This window comes from Momordica charantia (assembly GCF_013281855.1).
Source record: "Momordica charantia cultivar OHB3-1 chromosome 10 unlocalized genomic scaffold, Mcharantia_2.0 BLBB01000010.1, whole genome shotgun sequence".
NCBI lineage: Eukaryota > Viridiplantae > Streptophyta > Magnoliopsida > Cucurbitales > Cucurbitaceae > Momordica > Momordica charantia.
In genome coordinates this window covers 6,920,176-6,947,472 of record NW_028275158.1, presented here as the reverse complement: position 1 = coordinate 6,947,472, position 27,297 = coordinate 6,920,176, and the positions used below count along the sequence as shown (strand labels likewise).

The following is a 27,297-nucleotide window of genomic DNA, read 5'->3' as shown; positions in this document are numbered from 1 at the left end:
TCATTGTTTCTTGATTCTTCTCCGGTTTTTCCATAAATTTAAATAAAAGTATTATGTTATCATTTTTCTTATCTTTCTTGTTTTCGATAAAAAAATAGAGAAATAAGAAATAATTATCAAATATAATTCTTTTCTCTTTCAAAAAACATAAAACAAGAAACGGAAAATGATACGCAAACAAGAACAAAAATATAATGAAACGGGAGCTGTTAAATGTAACGAACACGTGTTCTTTAATTGGTTTGGTTTGGTTTTGGTTCGAATTATAATATGCAAAAAAAAATCAAATATCAACCAAAGTTTAACCAACGTGGTACAGATTTTTTTTTTCTTTTTTTCTTTCTTCTTGAAAATGTGAAGTCCACGTGGTGGCACGTGAGTGGCTGAAAAGTGCTATTCCAATAGAAGAGAAATTAGCACGTGCCATGTGAGTGACCTACAGACACACTTCACATGCAATTCAATGCGCTCGCTCTTTTTTTCTTTTCTTTTTAAAAAAATTAATTTTACAACCTCCCAATAATTTTATGCCAAATTGGAGCTAAGGGGAAAAAATGTTTAAAATCTATGAAATTATGTATTTATTTTGTTTTGCTCCCTCAACTTTTAATTAAAATAATTACTTTAGCGAATTATTGTTAGTTTTTTTATGAATAGTATAGTAATAAAATTGGGCATGATATGTATTTTATTAATTTACTCAATGAGAAAAATGTGATTGTCTATTTGAACAAGTAATTCAAATTGTCAAATCGAACAGAGTTCAACTGGTTATAACATATATTTCCGATCAAAAGTGAAGATTTTTGTTAAATGATTAAAGAAAAATTAAGGACAAGGATTAAGATGGTATTTTATGCCAACTCCAAAATCTACTACAAAATATTTAAAAATTTAAGTACTAAAACAAACTAATTGAAAATTTAGAGACTAATTTCAAGTAAAAGAGAACTATTATTGAGGCGTTTGACTATTTTGATTTTATAAAAACAAAGTTAAACTTTATAGTGAAATTTCACCCATTTTTTAAAAATTAATCACGAGACCTAGATTTTATGGTTTTATTGAACATTTCTTTTGATTAAGTTCCAACATTTTGGTGTTGAGTTTGAAAAATTAGTAATTCTTTCCCTTTTAAGGCATTTTTGTCTTGGACCGTTTCTTTTTCTAGACATTATTTAGATCGATGAGAAACATTACTACTAATTGAGGTTTACGATTTATAGAGAAGAATTTAAAAGTTTAATATAAATTAAAACCCTCTCATCTGGCTATAAGGGTGACGTATACGACAATTCAACTAACAAAGATTCAATTGATTTAAAGTATCTATTTTGAGTTCAAATCTCTAACTCCCAAGTCTCAATTAATTCCAAAAAAAATGAGTTCTTTTTTTTGAGTTAAAATTTAACATTAAGAAAGAAGAAGAAAAATGTGAGATATTTCTGTAGGAATGAGAATTTATTACCAAAAAGAAAGAGAGGAAGTGATTTGGGTGGAAAATGGACACCAAAAGAGGCTCTAAGAAAGGGTTTGGAGTTTATAACTAAAAAAGCAAAGCAAAAAAACAAATCCAACAAATTCCAACTCCTCACAAGGTGGGGAACTTTCCATTTACAAATAACCATTTTCACCCTTTTTTCTCTCTCTCATAAATTGACATGTGAATCAATTCCCACAAACCCCTTCAAAGCCTCCAACTAAACCTAATCCCTTTTGCCATTGCCATGCCCATTTTTGGCAAAAGAGCTGGACTTCTAGAGAGAGAAAACCCAAGAACATCCAAAGAGAGAGAGGGCCATATGATCATATGATACCCCCATCTTCTTCTTTCTTTTTTTTCTTAGCACGTTTCTCCAAAGATCTCATTTTTCACATGCCCATTTGCTTACAACATCAACCATGTAGATATTTTTGACAGTTTGAAAAGTTTCATAATCTCTCTCTCTCTCTCTCTCTCTCTCTCTCTCTCTCTCTCTCTCTCTCTCTCTTAAGTCTTATATATATGTGATGTCTACAGGCCATGGGCTTCATTCAAAAACTTACAACTTAGAGGATTGGATTTGGATTTGGATTGGAGATTGCAGATTGGAAAATGGGAAGGGAATTCAGTTTGGAGCTTGGTCTATGGCCATCTTCCTCTGTTTCACAACCAAAAACCTTCCAATTCTCTGCAATTCCCATGTGAGACTAAATTATATTAATTCACAATCAGCTTTTTCTTCTTCTTCTTCTTCTTCATTTTGGTTTTATGAATGAATGGGTTTTGGAATTGTGTTTTATGGATATTGTAGGACTGTCAACCATCAGCAGCAGATCATGGTTTTCTATAATGGAACATTTTCCTTCTGTGACTTGACTGAACTCCAGGTAAATTCCTCTTTTATTCATTATCATATTCTTCCTTTTAATAGTTGGTGGAGAGTAGTATAAATTGCATATAATTCTACCCAATTGGAATATGATGTGTGTCTAAAGAAAGGTTTTATATTAGAAGTAAGCTTTCTCCCAACTTTTAGAATGGTAAAAAGTATTTTCAATAGTACAATGTTAAAAAGTGAGCTTGTCATTACTCTTTCGATGGTAAAAAATGTTAACATGGCAAACAGATCTATCAAAGTTCGCTCAATTGAGAAACTCCAAATAAGTTAACTTTTTCTTCCTATATTAAATCCTCTAGATTCCAATCGGTACATTAGTCAAAAGCGGAAATGTATGAAAGCTATCATTATCACTCAAAACACGAAGCAATCCAAAGAAAAATTAGCGGGTTTTGAGAGACACAAATGAAGCTAATATGGTTACATTTTTGCAGGCAAGAGCAATACTACGGCTTGCAAGCCAAGAGAAGAATGGCAACGGAAGATGGGCCAACCCAGAATGGTTGAGTTTGCAAATGCCAAAGAATGGGAATGGGAATGCAGGTTTCTCCATTAAGAAATCTCTGCAGAGATTCCTACAAAGGAGAAAGACAAGAAGAATTCAATCAATGTCTCCATATCACAAATTGTAATAACCAACCCCCCCTCAAAACCCAATTCAACTTCCATCAAACAATCAACATCAATCAAAGCATTCCAATATTTTCACTCTCATTCTCACTTTCTTATTGTTAATGGAGATCAGCTTAAAAAAAAATACAGGAAACTTATAACACTCTTTTCAAGCTTTTTGAATGAGACCACAATCGCCCCGCAATATGAAAACGAACATCCATCAAGACATGAGCATGTGGTGTTTCGCTGGAGGGGGGCGGGGCAGGGATGTTTGGCAAATAAATTAATCCCTGGAATGAGAATCTGCCTCTCTTGCATGTTATTTAACAGCTAAAATAGGCACATTGGGAGAGGGGAATGGGCCAAATGGTGCCTCTACATTCCAGAGTAAAATCGAAAGCCCAACAATCAGTCAGCCCATTTCATGTAAAGAGAAGGTGAGGTAGAATTGAATCACCGAGTAAAGAGACATCATATACTTCTAATCCAGCTGTGAGAGACCAATGAGACAATGGCCTAAAGAAACTTTGAACAAACATACATCTTCCAAGAAGGAAAAAAAGAAATCAGTCTGGAAAAGAGAAGACTCCTGAAAGTTTTAGAATGACTGCTGCCCTCTACAACCTATTTTCTTGACTTTTCAGCCTCAAGTTAAAGACAGAGCACCAAAATAAAGCTCCCGTCACAACCCCATTAAGAATTTTAATAATACACATTTATGCATATGACTATTATTAAACAGAATAAGCATTTTTAGATGGAACTTCTTTTTTTTTTTTAAGAAATAATAAAAGAAAACGCTGAAATGGATAAAGTAGAAGCCCTTCAACGGACTCCTGAGATAAGGCCACGCCGCTTACCAATCATCGCATCCTGCCTCGTCCGACCCCGAGAACGTTCACCTCCTGAAGGAAGCGAGCGATGCAGAAAATAACCATCTCAGTAGTAACATCGTTACCCGGCAACTTCATCGTGGTTTCCGTTCCTAACCCCTAACTGATTCTGAATTCATTTGCCCACTGCTTCCTCCATGAGCACTGAATCCTGAAACTGGCATGGAACGCTGAGCAAAATCCATTAGAAGCTTCCTTTGGGGTTCATTGGTGTGGGGAAGACTGGCACGAAGAAGCTCCACGGGCATTTCACGGCCAATTGCTCTGGCTGCCTCTGACCCTATAATATCAGTGCTTGATGGCGTCTGTGAAAATAATGACTGCACAATAGTCTCATATTTACTCACGCAGTACTTCGTAAGGAGACTGAAGAATTCATCAAACGATGCCTGCCAGAGCGCTCGATTAGGCATGCTACAGTTACTGACAGCATGAGGATCGGTTAATAATTCAGTAGCCCTTTCAAGAATGGACTTTAGAACAACGGATGCCCCATCTCCAGCAGAACTTCCAAGGGGGCGTAGCGGCGGCTGCTCTGAGGAACAGACAACTGCAACAAGACAAGCACTTAGTGCACGAAGGTCCATGCCATTAACACAGGCAGAAACTGTCTTTGACAGATTAGATGTTGACTCAGCTGCTCCAGGATCAGATGGAAGTCCACCAAACAAGAACCTTAAATGGCGAAAAATAGCCATACAGACAATTCTAGCAAGCTCGCTACCAGGGAAAAGCAGCTTGAGGAATCTAGAAATAAGTTTTCGACCTTTGGGAAGAGAGACCAGTCGCAAGAACACAATGTCATCTTTTGGAGATGGGCCAACACCATGACTACTTTTTCCAAGTGGGTCAACAAGCTGAAGTGACGCTGCCAAACCTTCTAGCAGCATCTGCCGCCTTCGTCTAAGCTGGACTCCTCCATCTTGTGGTTTATTATGTTGTAAAAGCCGATCAATATCATCTATATCAAGAAGAAGACAGAGACCATCTTCAATAGTGATTCTAGCAGCAAGCATGGGTTCCTGCTCCAATGGCCTCTCAGATATTGCCTGATCAGAGCTACCATCACCCGAGCCTGAGGATGGAGGATCAACTTCAAGGAGGGGACGAGGTCTTCGAATAGAAGCGAGGGGTATTTTCCCCAATGAATCAGGCGTGGAATGAGAATGCTGATCTGAACCACTACGAGATCGAGATGGAAGCTCCCTTAGTCGAGATGGACAAAATGCATTCTTTGATCGTGAACCAGCAGTTTTTTTGGCAACACAAGCTTGGTGATAATAGTCATCAATATAAGGATCATTGCTGTGGGTGGCAGCATGCTGCATCTTCAGGATACTTTCAATCTCCTCAGCTGTCATATGCTTAGATCTTAACTGGATGAATCCACTATCACTCTTTTGACTACCAGTATCAGAACCTTGCTGAGAAGAACGCATATTATGTTTCCCTCTCTGCGACTTAGGTTTTTGATCTCTCACATCAGTCAATCCAACCATTGCTCTATGTGAGGATGGTGAATGGGCATTATAGAGCTGAGACTGAAGTGCTGCAAAATGCGCCAAAGATGGTTGAACTGGGTGATGTAGCCTGTGCTGTTGCAGCTGCTGATGAGCTGACAATAACTGAGGGGACAGAAGGCCATTTGGATGAGATAGTTGCTGCTGCAATATACTGTTGTAGAGATTTGAGTGGTCCCCGTGTAATAAACCAGCATTGTTAATCCACTGATTTTGTGGCCTGCTACTAAAAGAAAGGCCGGGAGTGGTGAACTGGTGTATATTACCTCCATAATGCAAGCCATGATGCAATCCAGCTAACTGCAGATTAGACTTGGATAAAGAAGTGATGTTTGGTGCAGAGAAGGGTAACTGACTTCCATCAGCAAGGGATGAAATACTACGGTGACGAGGTGAACCATGTTGAGACCTGCTTCCCGGAGGTGGGAAGGATGTGAAAGAAGATTTTGGCACTAGAATTGGTTCACTAGAGAAGTGATGTTGTGTAGGTTGCTGCTGAGGGTAAGAGGATGTTCTATACAAAGGTTTTGGATCTGGAAGACGAACAGAAGATTGAGGTTGAGATGACCATCTCTTCTCCTCCTGAGCACATTCTGTATCAAATACATGCTGCTCTAACCAATTACAAAAGTCTCCATCTTGTGCCCAATCAGTTGCAGATGAACCTAAAGAAGAGGATATGATAATCAGCACAAATAGAGAATTATTATTAGAACATTAGAACTAAATACGAAATTATATCTTTAAGGAGGACCCCAACGGCCAACACACATCAAACTGCAGAAAACATATTATACACCATAACTTATTAAAATAATCATAAATAGAACTGATCAGCCCTCATGTTTGTTATGGCACATTAAACACCAAGATGGTGAAAGAAAACCAAACAGTCTCTTCTTTGCAACAAACCAAGGGTGGTATAGTATGTTTTTTTCTTTTCGGTTTTAATAAGAAACAACCTTTAACTATAGGTATACTGCGTATCATAGATGGAACTTCTTAAAGATCAAAGCCCCAAAAGGATTCTTACTTTTCTTGATTAGGTTCATCAATAGGAAATAAGGTATAAAAGGTAGGTTGACAAGGCCTCAGCCACAAACAACACCAAAGAGATTTAACAATCTGCATTGATTCGTAAATAAAGGGTCATAATTACAGCAGAAGTAGTTGGGAAATAACCTAGATATTTAACAATCTCCCTAACACCATCCAGCCTCAATCAATCAGGAAAAACCTGAACTTAAGGAAGGGACTTCCTTAAAAGCACATTCTATGAATTTCTTTTTTGTGATTAAAACATATCTTAAATTTCCTATCAAAAAGAAAAAAGTACATATATGAGAAGACTCAAATTAGACTTTGAATGATCAAACAAAAGTAATATGAAACATTTACATCCGTAAGTGCCACTCATTTCCTACGTGGCTAATACAACTCCATTGCATGCCATCAGCTTGCCACTTCACACAGTAGCTGTTAGCTTATTTATATTTCCATTTTATAAGCTATATTATCATTTTAAATAATTGGTTATGGTTGTAACAGTGGACCCAGTGGGCCACTCCTTTCTACTATAAGTATTATGTGTGCTTATGCACTAGAGGAGCAGACAAATCACACGACATTTCACTATTTTCTCAATTAAAATTGCTCTGAAGCACAAAAAACAAAAAGCTTCAGCATTTTCCTTTTCTTCAATTCAACTTCCCGTGACATTTCCCTTTTCCATTCTCTCCCACAATTACACACAGAATGGGGATTCACATCATAAACGATAATCATGAGAGGAAAAAACTACAAGTATTTTGATTCAAAGAGAACCAAATTTCAGCAAGCTCAATTCATCAATCACTTGCAGTTTGTCTGCTGCTATTGATTTCTTTGAAATAATGTCAGGGCTTAAGGCTAACCTCAGCAAAAACTTAACCACGGGTATTAACATTGAGGAAGATGAGTAAGTTAGTATCGTAACTGGAAGGCTGCCATTGTCTAGTTTTGGGGGGAGGGTAATCTGGACCCTCCACCCTTAGGTTGTCCTTTTTTTAGATCAATGAATACTTTGTTTCTTATATAAAAATAAAAAATTAAATAAATAAAAACTAGTATCCACTATCCAACAATTGAGGAAAATGAGATTAATAGGATCGCCCAGTCCTGGGGTTGTGGAGTTGGTAAGTGGCCTTTTTAATATTTAGATTTTGGGGTGCCCTGTAGAGGCCGGGGAAGTCCCAAAAACAAGAGCTTCAAGGATCCGGTTGAGGAAAGGCTTGGTTAATGAGCTGGCGAAATGGAAGAACCTTACATGCTCCAAAGACAAGTCGCTAACCCTTATCAATCCATCTCGAAAAATCCCCCTGTAAACCTTCAAATCACCTAAGGTTGTCATTAAAAGACTTGAGAAAATAATGCTGGAATTCTTGTGGAAAATCACGTCCAACTCGAGAGTTAACAATCTGGTTAGTTGGAGTATGATAACCACTAGCTTTGACAATTGGTGGAGGTTTGGTAATGGAAAATCATGATGTCAGGAATGTGAACATTTTGGCTAAATGGGAATGGAGATTCATGATCAGAATGAGCCCAATGCTCTATGGAGAAAGGTGATCACCAGCAAGTGTCAACAATAATGATTAGTGGTTCCCTTTATTTTAAGGCCATCATCTCTAAAAGGGGCCATAGGGTCCAATAGCTAAACTTTGTTCCCTGGTGAAGAAATGGTACAAAGACAAGCTGGGAATAGTGAGAAAAACTTGTTTTGGGAGGATGATTGGACGGGAAGCGGCCCCTCAAATTTTCCTTCAAAAGACTAAATCATATGGCTACATCTTAGGAGTTTCCACACGTCATCATTGCTAGTTATAGGAGTTGCAATGAGCTCTCTTACCCCATCCTCCCTGAAACGAGTGGATTAATCATCAAAACCCTAACAAACTTCACCATCCTAAAGCCCAGGAAGACTCAAAATGGTTGTTCCAGTGGTTGTTTTACTGTGACCTCCCTCCTCACCAAATTCTCACTGGAAGGAGGAAAATTTTTAATCAGTCCCCTGACCTAAATGCAATTTAAAAAGATAATTTCCTAAGAATGTTAAAGTCTTCCTTGGGATCTTCATTTAAGAACAATTAAATACTTGCAATCGGATCCAAAGGAAATTTCCTAACTTATTGGTTTCCCCTAGCTTGACCGCCATATAAAAGATAGTTTGGAGAGTCGTCGTCTTTTCTTCTAATGCCCTCTAGTTGCAGCTAGCAAGTCCAAGCTTCTTCCAATAAGCTGGTGTTGTCCAATAGGGTGTGATGCCACTTTCTCCTAGTTCTTGGAGGGCTCTCCTTTTAAGGGGCAAGCAAATGTGTTGCAGTTCAATGTCACGCCTCCTTTTAAGGGACAAGCGAAAGTGTCGTGGTCCAATGTCATGACAGCCACTCTTTGGAGATTGTTTTGGGACAGTTTTGGAGAATCATTTGAAGCATGATTGGCTTGCAATAAATTGTGCCCCTTGATTATGGAGGTGGTCCTAGTCCTCGCATTGTTTCAGGACAAGGGAGGGGATTTTTAGGAGGGAAAATTCCTTTAAAAATGTGTGGGCTACAACTAGTTTTAATGTCTCTATTAGGGCGTCAGTTATTTTTATAATTTTTTAGTTTGTTTCCTTTGTATAAGCTCCATTTGTAGTGCACTTTTCTCTTTCTTTGTATTGCCCATTTGAATTATTTTAGTTGTATGGATGAAAGCTTGGTTTTTCATTGGAAAGATAACAATATATGTGATTTTCTTATCTCAAAAAATAGCATATCGTAACCAGTAATTAAAGGGAAATTATTCAAAAATTGGACGATCAATAAGTGGAAATTAGAGGGCAATAAGAAGATATCAGCTCCAGATATCTATAGTTGGTGTCACTGTTTTCTTTTATGAGAAAACAAGCTCTCATTGAAGAGTTGGTATCACTGTTACAGTTTGTAATACTTTTGTTATGGTTTGGTATGCACAACGAGATGAATCTTCATCCATCCAATGCTTCTTTTGGGGTGGTGGCTAGAAGGAAAGGCAAGAAATTTATGTAAAAGCATTACTAGATCTACTCTTTCATCTATTTAGATTGAAAGAAACATAGGTTGTCCAATGATAAGTTCACAGGTTTTAGAAGTTATGTGGATATTTTGCATACTTCATAGTTCATATCATCAATAAAATATCAGTAAGTTTTCTCCTTTTGGATTGGGACCATTTTGTTAAACCCCCTAACTTGAGAATTAGGGAGGAGATAACTTGTATCCTTGCCTTCTTATACTCTCCTTTTTCATAAATGAAATCTTAAAAAAGTGCCACTTCCAGATCTTTAGTTAGAGTAAGCCATCGTGACCTCTGAGATTGTCATGATATTTTTCCGACATATATTGTATTTCATTTACTTCATACAATGATTAACCTTTGTTTATCAGAGATTAGCACAGATTGCCTACATGCTCATAAGCATCTGTCCTCAACTGAAATCAGTGCATATAATATGACCCACATTTAGAATTAATAAACTGAGGCCGTTCCATTAACTTTTTCAGCATGTACATAGTGTAATAATCTGTAAAATGTAAACTGAGGCCGTTCTTCTAATAAAAAGACGGTCTATCATTCATCAAAGCCAACCACTCTTAGCTTTTAGAATGAACAATAATGCTTCAGCAGCAAACAGACATAGACCTATGAGTTCAGAAGGACAACAAAATAAATAAAGAAAATACATAAACAGAAAACTCACTTTCCCGTGAAAAAGAACCAGATCCTCGATCTCCAATAACTCCTGGATGTCTTGGACCAGTAACAACTTTGTTCAACTGTGAAGCAAAAAATTGAGTGAGTAATACAATGAAAATCATTATTGCTATTCTCAAAAAGAAGACAATGATGGATGGAACAGCTAAACAACAGAACCAGAAGTTGAAATGGGAAGGAAAATTTGATCGATGTAAAATCTTGTAATTTCTTATTGATATACAAAATACTGTTTCTAATCCAAAAATACACACACAAAATCAGAATAGGATGCAGATGGGGGCAACACAGTTGGCTCCTGATAAAAATAAGGACTCTATTTATCAGTGAAAGTGCATCACTAAAAATGTGCATGCATAAAGCTTAGCATGGTGAACATATCCTAACGAGATGATAGGCAATAGCATGCAAACTACGCAAGTAGGCACACGTGAAATTTTATTTTTTTTAATGATGTAAGTGTAAGCTCGTTATTAGCATTCTATCAGTTGAGATTTTTATTTATCAAAGTAGTTGTAGCTATCTTCCAAAGCAACTGCTATCATGATGGTTGTTAATTGGTAAAAATATTTTAGTAAATTCAATTGACATCACATCTGCTGCATCATTACTTTAGGAAGAGAGCAGTTCTGTGTAACATATGGAACTTTCTCTCTCTTAAAGGCAGATGGTAATTTAATTCAACGAGAAGAATGCATCAGTTGGATGGATCACACCACTAACAAATTTCAAGATAAACTTTCTCATTCATCTTTATTTGATAATCATCAAGGGAGGCATACCTTTGCAAAAGTACTTGCCAAATCATCCACATCCGATAAAGATCCCAAACCTGCACCCTGAAAAAAGAAGAAAAAAATGATGAGTACTATTAAATTTGATTCCTACACCTTCCATGTAGCATTTTTAAATATAATTGTTATATAATTTTACATATTTGGAAACAAAAAACAAAAAATGAAATTGGAGAAGAATAAGGAAGAATAAACAGTATAAATGGTCAACATTCGACAATGATAACCTGTATATGCAATTAGCATAAAAGAGAGAGCCTATAGCAAAAAAATGTGCACCAGAAACTGCAGAAGGTTTTTGCTCGATGAATTTCAAAACACAAATGTATATCATATCAGCATATCAGGCACAGTCGAGAAAAAAATATGAACGAATATAACAGTTTCCCCAGTTGCTCAGAAGGCAACAACACACATGACCCATTCAAAATCCTAAATAATGTAGCATTGATGTACAAAGTGGGCCGAACATTGATAAATAAACATAAAAACATTAATACCACTGAAAAGATAATTGTGACGTCAGTAGTGTGTGCATTAGACTTCTAATGAAAATAATTTTTTTAAAGAAATCATGCATCACAGGTCCAACGAAGATTTTAAATTCTCATCGTGCTCCAAGGTGTATTCACATGTACACATCTAACTACACAAACACTTCTATAAATGCACAAAAGCATGAAAGGAATATCCACCATATTTCAAGCCAACAAAAATTTGGCTGGTTAAACACCCTTTTACATATTGCCCAAGCCTACGAGAATCTAAAAACCATCCAAAATCTTTGTTCATAAGCATAAGCAGAATAAGGAAGCAAAATGCAAGTATAAATAATTATTAGTATTAAGACATACAAGTCTAAAATCTAAATCTATAGTTTTCGGCACTAATGAGTCGAGAAAAAGTTAACACCGATGAATGAGAACTAAATATTTAAAAAACTGTTTACAAGTCAACAATAATGGACTCTTGCAAATTCTTTTAGCTCCACAAATTGGTATAAAAAATCCCTCCAGGTGTTGTAAAAGCCAACAAGAAGCCAAAAACTATCTGAAAATCTCCACCCATATGAACTAAGAGGAAATACAGTGAATGTATATATGATCTATGCTATTAAGATAAACAAGTGTAAATCTGTTTTTGTTGATGGCGATGTGAGTTAAAAAGCGAAGGAAACAAACAGGTGAAGTACAAACAGAGAATTTAGTGTGCTGTGCCACGGGAGCCGGCTCAGAACTACCTTGCCCTTGAGAGGGGAAATCTTAATGGCGCCAGATAAAATCTGGAGGTGGAGGGGTTGATTCTGCATCTAAATAAATGGGAATGTCACCTTGTCTGGAGGGGAAAAGGTCACCTTCGCTCAATCAATTCTATCAAACATCCAAACATATTTTTTATGGAACTGCAGGGATATTGAGTATCTTTTCGGGGTGGGAAACAAGTGAGGTTAGGTTATTTAACTTTCAGTACATGTTATTGTTAGATTTCCTTACAATAAAAAGGCTTTTGTACACTGCTCTTCTTATTATCTTGACAGTTTATGGAGCCTCTTTGAAATCTCTTTCCACCAACAACCAGTCCCTATTTTATCAGGTCAAAAGCCATTCTTCATGAAGTTTGAATAGAGAGAAATGACGGACCTTTCGTGGGATAATTTGGACTACTTTGTAGGTTGAGAATGTATCAGATATTCTACATTTAACCGATATATTCTTCATAAAGCTTTCAAAAATTGCAAATTCGAGCATAACTCAATAGATAAAGCACCAATTACCTTCGAGGTTGAATTGAAGATTTGATCTCCCACCCCACAATTGAACAAAAAGCTTATGGTAATTATAGCCCTAGTCCCTCTTTCAACCACCCAATGCTCTTTTTTTTTTCCTTTGGTTGGAGGAGACCTAATAATATGCTCCATAACATAAATGGTTATATGATCAAAAATCATCTATTTCTCCCGACCCAAATTCCCTAAATGATAGACATGATTTCAAATTTTCAACAAGCCAAAAGTCCTTTATCTGACCACAGAACAATTGAACAGTGCTTACCCCAAAGGCATTGAACTTCCACCAAAGAACATGAAAAAGGCAGGAAATGAAGTGAAGCAAAAGATTGTTAAGATTCATGAAAGCCTTCTTACAAATGAGATATAATTGCGAAGAGCAACATGATGGAAGAGATAAAGGACATAACAATATTACTGAAATTTTTCCAAGCTGAAAAATCCAAAGAAAACAGAGCACCTAAAAGAATTCTCACTTCTTAGTGACCACTATCCCTCAAACAATTTCCAAGTATCATTCCACTGGAAATGCTTTCCCAATCTAAATTGACATGAAAAGAAACCTTCTATTCCTCTCCAGCCACAACTCAGAGAAAATTTCACAAGGCAAATAATAAAAGGAAAGCCCTCATGAAAGCCTTCATTAAGCTCAACCTAGTTTATTAGATTCTACCAATAAAAGTTCAATTAAGCTCCAACTCTACACTAACATGCCATCTTAAAACTCAATTCAAAGATAACGAAAAATGGAAACTCAACCAAGTTTTCTCTCTGTTAGATAGGAAACAGAAATAGCATCCAAGAAACATAAAGAGAACTGGAACCTACCTCCTCCCGTACAAATAACCGATACTCTTCATCTGTAGATCCAAATAAAGGAACATCTTCATCTAATTCTAAACCTCCCAGCTCCACCTCTCCCACGACATTTTGACCAAAAAACTCATATCGTGAAGCATCGAAGAGTGAATTAGCTGCACAAAAAATTTAAAATATATATATGATTATCAATTAGTAGTTTATAAAATTAGAGGAAGGAAAGAAATAAAAAGTTATCAGCTGAGGACCATCTAATTTATCCCAATTCAAATTTTCCCCCTCTTTCCATAACACAGAACAATGCAGTAAAATAGTTCAATTTTGTAGGAACATATACTTTTAACATGAATGAGAAAAAAAAAAAAAAACAAAAGGAGCCAAAACCTTGCAGCTTAGTAAACACATCCAATAACAAAGAAAACACTACTAATCTAAATAAAAAGGCTATGAGAAGCTAAAGCATGAAAATGGGCTAAACTCCACATTTCAGAGATACCAAGAGCTGACAAATCACCAGTAACATTCATCCCGAATATCCCAAAACATAGCAGAAACCCAGGCGAACCAAAAATGTCCCCCCACTCCCCCTCCCCCTACCCCAACGTAAAAAGGTGGTCTGTGAAGCATGTCTTCCAACAATTCACGAATTACTAATACTTCAAATGGACAAAAAATCATCAAATGGTGTAAGTCTTCAGAAGCCTTCTACCGCCGGCAAAAATCTCCGCCAAATTAAATTGCGGGATTTAACTTCCCCTTAGCAAGTAAAATAAAAGATAAATTTAATACCATCATGCACAGGATCGATTTATTAGCAGCAATACGTGACATTCAACGCCATTTCCATTAAGCATTCAAATGCAAGCACACTAGCAGAACAATTAAAATAAGGAAAAAAAAAACAGCTCTAGTAGGAAGAAAAACTTCCAACAAAGGCAGAAATGAAAGCAAAACTCAAACAAACCACAACTATTCAACATAAAGAACATACCAAGACAGACCCAACTCAAGGTCCCAAACTACAAACAACGCGACAACCCCCTTTAGGTTACACCCAACAAAAAAGAAGAAAGAAAAAAAAGAAAATCCCTTCATCCACCCACTTCTCAGGAAATCCCAAGAAGCTGAGGAATAACTCGATCGCGAAAGTGACACACAATTTCAGAAACCCAGAATCAAAATTGGGAGACAAATCCCGAGAGAGAGTGAGCTCACCGGAGGAATTCTCGGGGGAGTCCCTCAGAATCTTGGCATCAGGTTGTTCCATGGGAAGGGAAAGAAATCAGCAACCAAGGAGAGGGTGAAGGAAGCATACAACAAAAAGAAAGAGAGAAAGAAAGAAAGAAAGAAAGGGAAGCGGTGGGGTTGAATTGAATTCTAGGGTTATGTTGAAGTGGAAATCAAGATTGAGAGGAAGAGAAAGGGAATTGAAAGGTGGGGTTTGTCGATGGCGGGAGTGAGGGTGAGGGCGATGGCGATGGCGAGACCCATCTCTCTCGAAGAGAGAGAGAGAGAGAGGGATTCAATGGGAACATTAGCGGGGCGCGGGGGGGTTCGCCCTTAGGTAATTACAGCCGATGAACCATGGGGGAAGAGAGAGAGAGAAGAGAAGACGAAGACTTTTTTTTTTCTTTTTTTTTTTATTTTGTATTTTTTTAATTTTAACTTTTTTGCGCTCGCGGAAGGCACGTGCTTAGTGAGACAAATCCGGACAAGAGTGGGACACGTGGAGGACTTTCGGTGGTGTGATGTAATGTGTTTGAGTGAGTGCTACGCTACTGAGGATATTCTTTTGGATTAGGAGCGATCCATTTTGATAGTTGAGAAAAATATTAGAGACGAAACAAAATATCGGGTTTGGAGTGTCTTTTTCGTTTATGATTCTATCAAATATTTTAGTCTCTATTTTTTATTTTAGGCTAAAATATTATGTTGGTTTCGGAAATATACTCTTAAAATGTTCATTTTTATTTTGATAATCTTGTTCGTTTTAGTGTACGGACTTTAAAAATGTTAATTTTGTCACTTACTTTTTCAAGAAAAGATCATTTTAATCTCTCTTTTTAAAATTTTTAACACAAATTTTACACAAAACGGGAACTCTTTAGTATAAAGTAATGTTTACATTTTAAGAAATATATTGGTTGTAACGTTGCGTTGAAATTGTAATTAATAAATCAGATTAAAAAATAAAAATTAATTGACCAAGATGGTCACTTTTAAAAGTAAATTAACATTTTGAAGTTAAATGGAATAAAATGAACCAAAGTTGGAAATACAACGAACTAGAACTAAAACTAAAAGTAGGACTAAACCATATTTTGGCATCTATTTTATTATGATGAGTCTCAAAGGATGAGATTGAAGATTTAAAATTTGCCTTTTTTATAAGGTAGGTTCTAGATTGAAAGTGCATATTTAGGTTGTTATCAAAATTTGAAGACACGGTGAGCTAGACCCATCACATACACATCAATCTAGTTGTCAGAGAGTTTATAATTTGGGACTGGTAACAAATATCAGGGTTGAGATTTACTTATACTAAATTATTTTTATTGAGTGGTGCAATGGTCGGTTAATTCATATAGGTTTATAGTTAGCAAATATGAATATGATAGCAATCATATATTTCAATTATCTCACTCTTGTATTTGATATCTAATGCTGAAAGTTCTTGTATTTTTAATGCACACGAAATTTATGAATGAACTAATATATCTCACCTAATGGGTTAGGACTCACAAGTTGCTATTAGATTAACTTAACCCACTCCCTAGTGACAATTGACAAGTGGACTGGTATGTTATTTATTCTAAAAAAATCTCACATATAACATTTATTATTTTTATAAAATATTTGACGTGTTAAAAGTTGATTTGCTCGCTCTTCTAATTTAACCTTAATTTTAAAAACTTTACAAAATATGTATACATATACTTAGGTTTAAAAATTTCATCTCTAACTTCAATTTCTAAATTATTTGAATTGAAAATGTTACATATATAAAAATAATGGCTAGGCCGGGCCCTCCTTCCTAGCTATGTGATTTTCATTCAAACACAAATAAATAAACAAATTGTATTCTTCAACACAATATTAAAATATAATTTTGTAATACCGTCATTGTATTTGATAAAAATTGAGATTTTTTATCCATTTAAAATGATAAATTAAAATTGAAATATTTTATAGCTCATAGTAATTAGCATTGTCCTTAAATTTAACCAAAAGAAATTAAAAACTCTAAATTGACTAACTTAAAGAAAATCAAAATTTGCACAACATCAAGAATTAAATAATTTCTCAAAACCTACTAAACTTAGAAAAAAAACCCTTTAAAGTCATTTTTGTCAAAATCTTATTATTCTCCCACTAAATATATACTTTATAGTTCATTTTGACATATAAAAAAATTTTCAACAAATTTTCAAATGAAAATCTATTAGTGTAAAAATTACTAACATGTAAATTATTCATTCGCAATGGTATTATTACATAATGTTTATTTGAAAGCAAAAAAAAAAAAATCAGTAATAAGTTCTAGCTGGAAAAAAAAAAAAGAAAGAAAGTCTATCTATCATACAAATGAATTCTAGCGATTTCAATTTACAAAAAACATTTTTCAAAATCCATTTTTCAGAGAACACATCCAAATAGTAAGTGTAACAGACAGGAAGAAAATATAAAAATAAAATCTAGAAAAAGGAATCTAAGCAAAAGCCTCATTGCTGCAGCAACAGCTTATAAATAAAAAGTTACAAACTATGTGGTTTTTATTACTACAATCAACAAAAGGTCCCCTTTTTTTGTCAGAATTTTTATTGTAAGCTTATACCCATTTCCCTATATGGAGTGAAACTCAGACTTACAGACCTGGTATTGGAAATTGAGTTGTGAGTGCTTCAACTCTTGAGCGAAGCTCTGAAACTCGATCCACGAGAGGGAAATCAGTGGTTTTCACAAACTTGAGGAACTCTTGGAGCTTTGATCCTGGGGCAAGTTGTTTGGCATTAAGAGTTATTTGAACACCCTCATGGATGAAGTCTGCAACTGCTATGAATTCTTTCTCGGTGAATCCTCGGGTGGTCATGGCAGGCGATCCGATACGAATGCCTCCAGGAACTAGAGCACTCTTGTCACCTATGTATAGAACAACTAAGAGTTAGTTCAAGAAAATTCGATATGACTATTGGCCTGTTGGAATTGGAACACTTCATTACCGGGTACAGAGTTCTTGTTGAGAGTGATCGAGGCCATGTCGAGAATTTTCTCCACCCGCGCCCCATCGATACCCTGTTGTTAGAGTATATCCCCGGGTGTCATCAATTTATTGGAGAGAGAAAACGTAAAATTGTTATCCAGACGCAAAAATTTACCAATGGCCTGAGATCCACAAGAACCAGGTGATTGTCACTTCCACCAGAAACTAGCTTATAACCTAACTCGACAAGTCGACTCGCAAGAGCTCTACAGTTGGAGACGACCTAAGAGTATGAAAATGCTCTGTTAGAAAATAAGAAAACAGTGTCTTACACCACATGTTCTCATTGAGGAAGTGCAGTACCTTATTCTGATAGACCCTAAATTCTGGGGATTGTGCATGCTTCAAGCAGACAGCAAGTCCCCCAATTGTATGATTATGAGGACCACCCTGCCCAACAGCCATAAAATTGACAATGTTTAGAAATCGAAGACGAAGTATCTAGCAAAACGAATGAACACTTCTTTACGTGCTACCACAACACAAGGCCAGTCAAACGAACCTGTAATCCTGGGAACACGGCATTATTAATTGCAGATTCTAAGTCAACTCCGAGAATTGGATCCTTCCTGAAAAATATCATGCCACCTCTTGGACCTCTCAGAGACTGCAAACAATTTTTTGACAATTATTTCAGGTTGAGAAAGCAGTTTCTTTAATGCGAAGAACAAGGGCATTTCTGAGAGTGATGATCTAAACGTGTCCTAAATGATATATAAAGTTACGCTTGTTTCAAGATAAGACTGAAAAACGCTTCCAAAATAGGTAAATGACTATGAAACGAATTTAGTATTCCTCTGCTCTCTTTCGGGTTGGCTGCTTGAAGACCCCACGGGCTGGTAGTTAAAAGACAAGACAAAAGTGGTTGGTGAATTGTGAAGTTAGAGCTTCTTTTGAGGATTCTATGGCTAAAAATAAACCGAAGTATCTTCCAAGATAGAAAGAAATCATTACATAAACTTGGACTCAAGATTTCTTTTATAGTAGTTTTATCCCGGTGGGGGCTTTATCTACTCTGGTAAATAAGTTTGGTTCTTGAATATACCCCCTTTCTTATGTTTTTAAAAAATTAAATGAATTTAGAGGAAAACGTGGTACTTAAAATGATGCACCCATAGACAAAAACAAAAATTATCCTTTACCTTATGTGTTGTCGTTGTCACAATATCACAGTATTCAAAAGGATCAGCAACTACCGAAGCAGCAACAAGCCCACTTATGTGAGCCATATCCATCATGAGAAAAGCACCAACAGCATCCGCAATCTACCGGAACGAATCAAATAAGTTATTCACTAATGGAACCTATTGTCTAAACAATGCTTCTTAATGTAAAATGCTTAACACAGGATTTAAAATCCTTACTTTTCTCATGCGAGGATAGTCAAAATCTCGTGGATAAGCACTTGCACCAGCAATAATTAACTTTGGTCGAAACAAGTTAGCAGTTTTTTCAAGCATGTCATAATCTACGATACCTGTAAGAGTTTGCTAATTAATTATAATACATAAACCGAGAAAGAGACCATAACAAAAGCCTTATCCCACATGGGAAGTACCTGTAGTCTCATCAAGTCGATAAGGCATAGATTCGAAATAAATTGATGTGCCTGATACCCGCCTTTTTGGTGTCATAAACCCGTGAGACAAATGTCCTCCATGAGGTAAGTCTAAACCCTAAAGTCACTTAACACAAATTAGTAAAGTTGATGGTTGTCTGATTTAATATGGGGACCAAAAAACAATCATCTCACCATGATCCGATCGTGTGGACTAAGAACTGCAGTATAAACCTCAAAGTTAGCAGGTGATCCAGATAATGGTTGAACATTTACACCCCACTTGTTCTCATCCAAATGAAAGGCTGCTAGAGCCCTTTGTTGGCAGAGTGTTTCAAGCTCATCAATATGCTCATTGCCACCATAATACCTGAAATGCATAATAAAAATCTTAATTTGCAATAACCCCCCCTCCCCAAAAAAAAAAAAAAAAAAACCTGAATTCACATCCAAGTATCATCAAATGAAGAAAGTTCACCTTTTGCCAGGTAATCCTTCTGAATACTTGTTCGTGAGACATGACCCTACTGCCTCCATAACTGCCCGAGATGTAAAGTTTTCTGAGGCAATAAGTTCAAGGCTTTTAAATTGTCGCTGCTTTTCTTTGTTAATAATAGATCGAACTTCGGGATCAGTTTCACTCAATTCATGGTCTACCAAGTGGCTTCCACCTGCATAACGGCGAGGAAGTTAACCTAAGCTAAGTTCTACCACTCAATCAAAATCAAATTCTTTTCATTCCCAGTGATCAATTGTGCTTGTATGGTATTAAAAAAACAAAAGAAATCTTGCACAATTTCTTCCTCCTAGTAGAGGGGCGAAATCTAGACTTCTTTCAAACAAATGATAACTTTGATGACAATTAGATAATAGTTTTCACCTCCAATTTCAGGAACAGTGACAGAGACAGATGACCTTCCTGCAACTGCGCTTGCTTCAACATTCGAGGATTTACAAGGTTTCAAGATATTCAGTTTCTTCGGTTGTGGAAACACACAGATGCTAGGCCCTTTCGAAGGAAAAGCCGATCCCTTCGCACAAACAACAACTTGCAGAGAACCCATCATAGAAGCACCACTCGCAGCCTGCATTCTGTCCACTTAAACCTTCACAAAACTCCTACCCATTTCATAAAGGAAAACGAACTTCAGTAACCATTAAACGCCATAACAGAGCCTCGATTACAAATTACAGGACAACAATAACTTCAATAAACATGAAAAGTCCAAAAACAGCAAGCAACATAGTCATATTAACCACACACACTTCGAAGCGCGCTGCTTAATTCTTTTTAGGTGAAAACAAACAATATTAATCGTTCATCGCCAACATTCCAATACTTCAACACAGAAATAGTGGGAAAAAAAAGCTAAAAGAAAGCGAGATAACGATTCAGTGATGGCAGAACGGAACCTTGAACCGGTGAAGTGGAGGGGTCGAGATGACGGCGGAGGAGGCGGAGGAGGCGGCGGAGGGTCGGAAGCGTAGCGGCTGAGACTTTTTTTTCCCCCGTTGTGTTTTTTGTGCGTTCTTCGTGCTTTTGGCTTCGAATATAGAGTGGCCGAAAGCGTAGGGTTCTGACCAATTTTAAATAATCGAAAATTTTCTGATTCGTTTGGCTCAAGGACTAATTAGTAATTCTTTAATAAGAATTTATCGGATATGTATTTTCCATGTCAGCAGTTGTCAATATCCTTTCAAATCTATAATTTAATAAAAAGTCCATTTACAAATTTGGCCCTCAAAGTATATTCCATAATTTTACATTCGTGACAAGAGTTATCCATTTCGTTCATTAAAATCAAACTCTAAAGTTGTACATGGTCGTTAGAATCACAATAATCGATTTCACAGTAGATTAGTTGTCAACACGAGCATAGTTAAAAGGTAATTGACATGTATTCCTCTCCTCCTCTCGATATTAGAAGTTCGATCATAATACACTAATTTTTTTAAATTATGATTTAAAGTATTTGACTGAAAAAGAACAACAAAATTTGTAGGGACCAAGAGAGGTTACTTAAGATGATGCAATCTCAATGTTTATGTTTAGTTTGATAATGTAACTATTTTTTGTTTCTCGTTTTCAATTTTATTAAAAAAAATATATGTATTTGACAACTATTCATGTTTCTCATTTCTTATTTACTTAAAAATATTTCTAAAAAATATGTATGAATTTTCGAAATAACAAAAACAAGTTTTTTATTTGTTGTTCATGTTTTCGATTTGTTTCAAAATATAAATAAAAATATTATTCTACCATATTTAATCCACGAGTATTGGAGTTGTACAATTTTTTTATTATTATTAAAAAACAAGAAACATGAGCAAGAAGGAGTTTTTGTTATTATTCTTTGCGTTATATTATTCTGAATTTGAGTCCTTGCGGTATAGTTAGCCTTCGAAATCATTTCGTGGGTTTTCTTTTTGCATGCATCTGTTGCATTTGTTATCTGATATGTTTTCTCATTGAAAGCTCGCAAGGTTTTGGAAAATACATTTGGTCCCTCTATTTTTACTAAAGTAATAATTGAGTCCATGAACTTCAGTTTATAACGATTTAGTCTTTGTACTTTTCTTAAAATAACAATTTAATCCATGAACTTTTTAACTTATAACAATTTAGTCATGTAGTTTAAAATTTGTAACAACTTATCTCTATCGTAAAATTTTTTTATTAAAATTAAGTGTCAAATTGTATCATATAACAATTTAATCTTTCTAATTCATAAACATATTTAGTCTTTCTTTAGTTTATCAATCTATACATACAAGAAACTTAACAAACAAAAAAAAATTAGATAAGGGCTAAATCGTTTCCAACTTTAAAATACAATGACTAAATTGTTAATTCAATGACTAAATTGTAATCAATTTGAAAGTACAGAGACTAAATCGTTACAAACTAAAGTTTAGAGACTAAATTAAAAAGTACAGTAACAAAAAATGTTTTTAACCAAACTACAATTATCGAAGGTTGCTTATAATATCAAAACAATTTTGGGTTCATGTTTTTTGAAACTATTTTTAAAAGCTACAACTGAATTCCATCTATTGATGTTATCGAGTCAATTCAAAATAGTTCAGTAAACAAGATATCTATTATATTTTCTAAAATTGAACATTTGATTCTACTTCATATTTGTTGATTTTTTTTAGTCTGAGAGAGCACATTTGTTGAACTAAAAAGAATAACTAATGCTGTTAGATAAATTGAAGTAAATATTCTCCATGGATTACTTGTAATGCAATAAAATGATTTGAAAAAATATATGTAAATTCATTTTTACACTATTATTTTTTTTATTACAATATGTGGGGCGGGGAGTTAAATTCATTATTCTTTTTTAAGATATGTATCGATTGAGGTATGACTACAGTCTTATTATATATAAAAATAAAATGTTGTTTTGCACCTTTTTTTATTTTCATAAGTGGTGCATTCGTACATATATTCTATCCCATGGTGGTTTAAATTTATAGTTGATTTTAGTTTTCTCACATTGAATATAATAATATACTATCCAACTAGTAGTTTCTAAGTATTGTTTTGATATATATATATATATCCCCTTTTTGTAGCACGTTGAATTCAATTATTTTTAGGCAAATTGAGCATAATTCAATTGGTCAACAATTGGTCAATATAATATCGTTGAATAAAAGGGTCTTAAATTCAAATCTCTACCCACGTATTGTTGGAAATAAAAATAAAATCAATAGTTTTTAATTTTTTAGTTAAATATGTTAGTTTCTTTTATATTTTTTACTATAATAAAGTTATGGTTAAATTAAAATTTTGGTCCATTTCAAATGCGTCTCTAAATTTATTTTAGTCCCATACGCTAAAAATTTATTTTAGTCCCATACGCTAAATTTAGTTTCAATTTGTTTTTATAGGTTTAAAAATTTCAATTTCATACTAAATATTTGGTTTGATTTTGCAAATCATTCCTCAATTGTTTTTTATCCATAAAAAAAAAAAATCCATCCATTTTCACTATTTTACTATTTCTTTTTTGTACACTCACACCTAAATCACAATACAGATGGCCAACATAATTAGCTAAATATAAATTACAAATTCATTCCCGCGTAAAATAATTATCACATATTCAATATGACAACAACATGGATGATTTGTTAAATTTAACAAAATTGTAGGGTTCAAATTGAAAGTAAACTTAAATTATGGGGAGTAACTTGAAAACTAAGGATCAACAACAACCGAACTTTTGACCTTTCATTCAAGAATAGATGTCTTAGTCAATTTATGCTCATGTGGGTACCTTACACTAATCTTTTTTTTATTATTTAATTTTTTATTGAGTTGAGTCGTTGAATTCACATATTATTTTTGTTTGCAGAGAGTTTTAATACAGGCAAATGAGAACTTACTGGCTAAAATACACTTTTGGTCTATAAAGTTTGAATTTGATTTCTAATTGGTCCATGAGCTAAGTTGATCGTTGATTAACTAACGACATTCTTCATTCTCTTTTGTACAAGTAAGAAAGTCTAATCAACGTATATTTACTGTCACGTAATCATTCCGTTAGGTCAATCCGTGGTCGACTCAATTTATAGATTAATTAAAAACTAAATTCAAAATTTCAAGACTGGATATATATCAGTTTTGGTACTTAAGAATCAAACAGAAATTGATTTTAAATTTTAAAGACCAAAAGTAATGATTTTTTTTTTTTAAAATTAAGGAATCAAATAGAAACCAATCCGTCTTAGAATTTTAAATGTATTTTACCCCAAACTTGTTTAACTGCACATGCACATCGTTATTTCGCCAATGAATGTTACTTTTTTTTAATGAGAGAATAACAAATTGGTTGATATATTTGGATTTTGTTAATATATAAATAAATAAATAAATGAAAGACCAAATTGAAATATTTTAAAATACTAGATACGAATAAAAAATGATGCAAATATTATGACAAATATAAATTTACCTTTATTAATTAAAATTGTCAACTGGATAACGTTTAATGATTTTTTTTAGTACAAGGGGAGGTGGGACATCCGAACTTATGACCTCTTAATTAGAGATAGTGTTAATTTCCATTGAACTAATACGGATATAATTTAACGATTTAATTTTTTTATTTAATTTTTTTTAGCCGATAGAGAAAAGAGACTTTAAAAAATTGGGACACTAAAAGGCTAGAATGGAAGACAACCAAACAACCAACTCTCCATCCACAACTTTACTATTAAAGTTTCATACGGGTATAGCTCAATATCAATTACCTCATTAAAAATCGCGAGTTTGGATCGACACCTTTTTTGTTATACTAAAAAACGAAAAAAGGGAAAAAAAAACTAGCATTAGTAACTACTCGATTAGATGGCCGAAATGACAGTCCAGTTGAGTACGAAAGCCCATTTAACTTGGCCCAGTTCAGTATTTAACTCAGCCCATAAAAGGGCTAAAACCCTAACCCTAAATATATGCTTCATCAGTTGGAGGCTGGAGCCGACGTGAAGGGGAAACACAGAGAGCGAGAAATCCGACAATGGTGAAGTTTCTCAAGCCGAACAAGGCCGTCGTCGTTCTTCAAGGCCGCTATGCCGGCCGGAAGGCGGTGATAATTCGCGCCTTCGACGACGGCACCCGAGATCGGGCCTATGGCCACTGCTTGGTTGCGGGAATCAAGAAGTATCCGAGCAAGGTCATCCGCAAGGACTCTTCTAAGAAGACCGCCAAGAAATCGCGAGTCAAGGCCTTCGTCAAGCTCGTCAACTACAGGCATCTAATGCCCACCAGGTACACTCTCGATGTAGATCTTAAGGATGTCGTCACCATCGATTCCTTGCAGTCGAAGGACAAGAAGGTTACGGCCGCTAAGGAGACCAAGAAGAGGTTCGAGGAGAGGTTCAAGACGGGCAAGAACAGGTGGTTTTTCACCAAGCTCAGGTTCTGAAGAGGCTCGTTCAGTTATGGGTTTGTTCTGGATTTTCATATTAGGTTACTGAGAAACTTTTTTCCCTCTTTTTTTCAAGTAATCGTAGGTTCCATGTTAAGAAGGTTGTTTATTTTTGGTGTTTAAGTCTTTTCTGGACGTACTTTAATCGTTTGAATGAGGAATTTCTGAAGTTATAATGCTACCTACATTTGAGACTTCACTTATCTATATTCGTATTTTGTTCCTGGGTTTTGTGGGAATATTGTTATTGAATATTGAGTTATTGTTTCGCTGAAATTTTATGAGCTATACGTTTCTTTAGAAGTAGAAGTTTGGATTCTTGCTGAGACAAACACTTCAGTAACTATTAGATAAGTCTAACCTAAATCTCATGGGATAAGCAGTGGATGATTAATGATTTGAGAAAAGAATTACTCAGATGCTTAATATTATTCTTAGCTTGGTCGAGGGGATATTTTATGGTTTGCTTGAAATACATTTCAATCTGTTGAATTAGTATTTAATGGCTGAAGCCGCTACATATATTGTTGTGGGCAGTTTCATATAGCTCTATGGTTTACGAATGACCTTGATACATAAGGAGACATGTATGGACAATTTGTGGCTTGTGGTCTTATTTTGATTGTTGTTATGGGTGTAAGTGTGTTGGTTCAGCCAAAATCCGTGAGACGACTTGTTTAAGATAAACTTTAAAGTTAAAACTAATGCTTAAAGCCTTAAACCAACCTGTTGGTGAACTGCATCACTCACTGCGGCTCAAATGATATTTATTGGTCAAACTGGTTGTATCAACTTTGTAATTTGTTTTTGAGGTGAGATAGGCTTTTAACAATGCTTACTTTGCAGCCAATTTGTTTATTTATAGTTTAGCTAGCTGATACTTTGGGATGATTGAATGAATATGTTCTTCTCTACTTGATGGAACTTGGAAATTATACTTTTAATATTTTGATTTGTTGAGGAAATGCAGGATTATTGAACATGGGAGTTGAATCTTAATTTTACCTAATTGGATATGATAGAATCATCTTTATTAACAAATTGTTGTATATTGATCTCATATGTGAGTGGTGAAAAAACTAAACTGTATTTCCTTTCATTGCATCCTTCAATTATCAATTTAAAATATGTTAGAGTTTATCAATAATGATTTTTAACATGTTGGATGTACAGATATTTGGTTATGTAAAAACAATAGAAACATATACAGTGTGTTGGAGATGTTATTATACTAATTTGAGCATAACTGAGCATAAATCAATTAGGTAAGACATTTAATTTCATTCCTACATCCCGACCAAAATGTCATGAGTTTGAATCTCCACCCTCACCTGTTATCCTACTTATGTTTTTGATTGGCTCGTGTATAGTTAATTGTTCTCCCCTTAAAGAGTATCACTAAATGACTCTTTGTGTTAATGCCATGATTTCAAATGATGTTACAGAAACCATGTATTGTGCATTTTACACTGTACCTACTTCAATTGGTTCTGTATGCTGTTTCTTTTCTTTGTTTTGATCTATTTGGTGCTTGTGCTCAGGTTCGTCTGCCGGTAAATTTTTAACTCTCTTCAGTTCAGTAGAGATTGATGCTAATCTGCTTTGCTAATTCAGTTGTTTTATTTTCCATTTGCTGCCATTTCATCCCCATGGCATCCAGGTTGATCTTGATTAGGAATTGCAATGGAGCGGGCTTGGAGGGCCTTTGTCCCCGAAATTTTGGGGGTGGGGATTTTCCCGTCCCTGACATATATATATATTATTTTTTTTCTAGATATATTTATTAATATTTTAATTATTTAAAAATATAATTTTTTATGGAATATTGTAAAATTCAGTTAAATACCATTAAAAATATTTATTAAAATTAATATATATTAATATGATTATATATAAATATTATAAAAAATTAAATTAAATATTAAATGGGTTGGAGATGGGAACAGAGTGGG

General features: G+C 34.9%; 4 protein-coding genes across 5 annotated transcripts; 2 read left to right on the top strand and 2 right to left on the bottom strand.

The window, feature by feature from the left end:
• The first annotated feature begins 1,751 nt into the window (after positions 1–1,751).
• LOC111008192 (protein TIFY 5A) lies at positions 1,752–3,095 on the top strand. Its single transcript, XM_022280802.2, has 3 exons — positions 1,752–2,184; positions 2,295–2,370; positions 2,816–3,095. The coding sequence occupies exons 1-3, from the start codon at positions 2,096–2,098 to the stop codon at positions 3,011–3,013; spliced, it is 363 nt and encodes a 120-aa protein (XP_022136494.1). The 5' UTR covers positions 1,752–2,095; the 3' UTR covers positions 3,014–3,095.
• Positions 2,645–15,182, bottom strand: LOC111008295 (protein PAT1 homolog 2-like). 2 transcript variants are annotated; one of them, XR_015788185.1, is made up of 6 exons: positions 14,797–15,182; positions 13,591–13,736; positions 10,965–11,021; positions 10,169–10,244; positions 3,857–6,074; positions 2,645–2,956 (listed from the first exon to the last, which is right to left on the bottom strand). XR_015788185.1 is itself a non-coding variant. In XM_088118537.1 (5 exons), the coding sequence occupies exons 1-5, from the start codon at positions 14,846–14,848 to the stop codon at positions 3,982–3,984; spliced, it is 2,424 nt and encodes an 807-aa protein (XP_087974663.1). In that variant the 5' UTR covers positions 14,849–15,182; the 3' UTR covers positions 3,417–3,981. The 2 variants fall into 2 exon arrangements, 1 of the variants encoding a protein (XP_087974663.1); XM_088118537.1 differs by lacking the exon at positions 2,645–2,956 and having other exon boundaries at positions 3,417–6,074.
• A 2,109-nt stretch (positions 15,183–17,291) lies between these two features.
• On the bottom strand, positions 17,292–20,971 carry SHM3 (serine hydroxymethyltransferase 3). Its single transcript, XM_022281097.2, has 12 exons — positions 20,814–20,971; positions 20,281–20,519; positions 19,879–20,071; positions 19,596–19,770; positions 19,401–19,518; positions 19,207–19,319; positions 18,985–19,107; positions 18,345–18,449; positions 18,146–18,232; positions 17,958–18,065; positions 17,802–17,874; positions 17,292–17,721 (listed from the first exon to the last, which is right to left on the bottom strand). The coding sequence occupies exons 2-12, from the start codon at positions 20,489–20,491 to the stop codon at positions 17,447–17,449; spliced, it is 1,581 nt and encodes a 526-aa protein (XP_022136789.1). The 5' UTR covers positions 20,492–20,519; positions 20,814–20,971; the 3' UTR covers positions 17,292–17,446.
• A 3,895-nt stretch (positions 20,972–24,866) lies between these two features.
• Positions 24,867–25,552, top strand: LOC111008114 (large ribosomal subunit protein eL27). Its single transcript, XM_088116853.1, has one exon. The coding sequence runs from the start codon at positions 24,935–24,937 to the stop codon at positions 25,340–25,342; it is 408 nt and encodes a 135-aa protein (XP_087972979.1). The 5' UTR covers positions 24,867–24,934; the 3' UTR covers positions 25,343–25,552.
• The last annotated feature ends 1,745 nt before the right edge of the window (positions 25,553–27,297 follow it).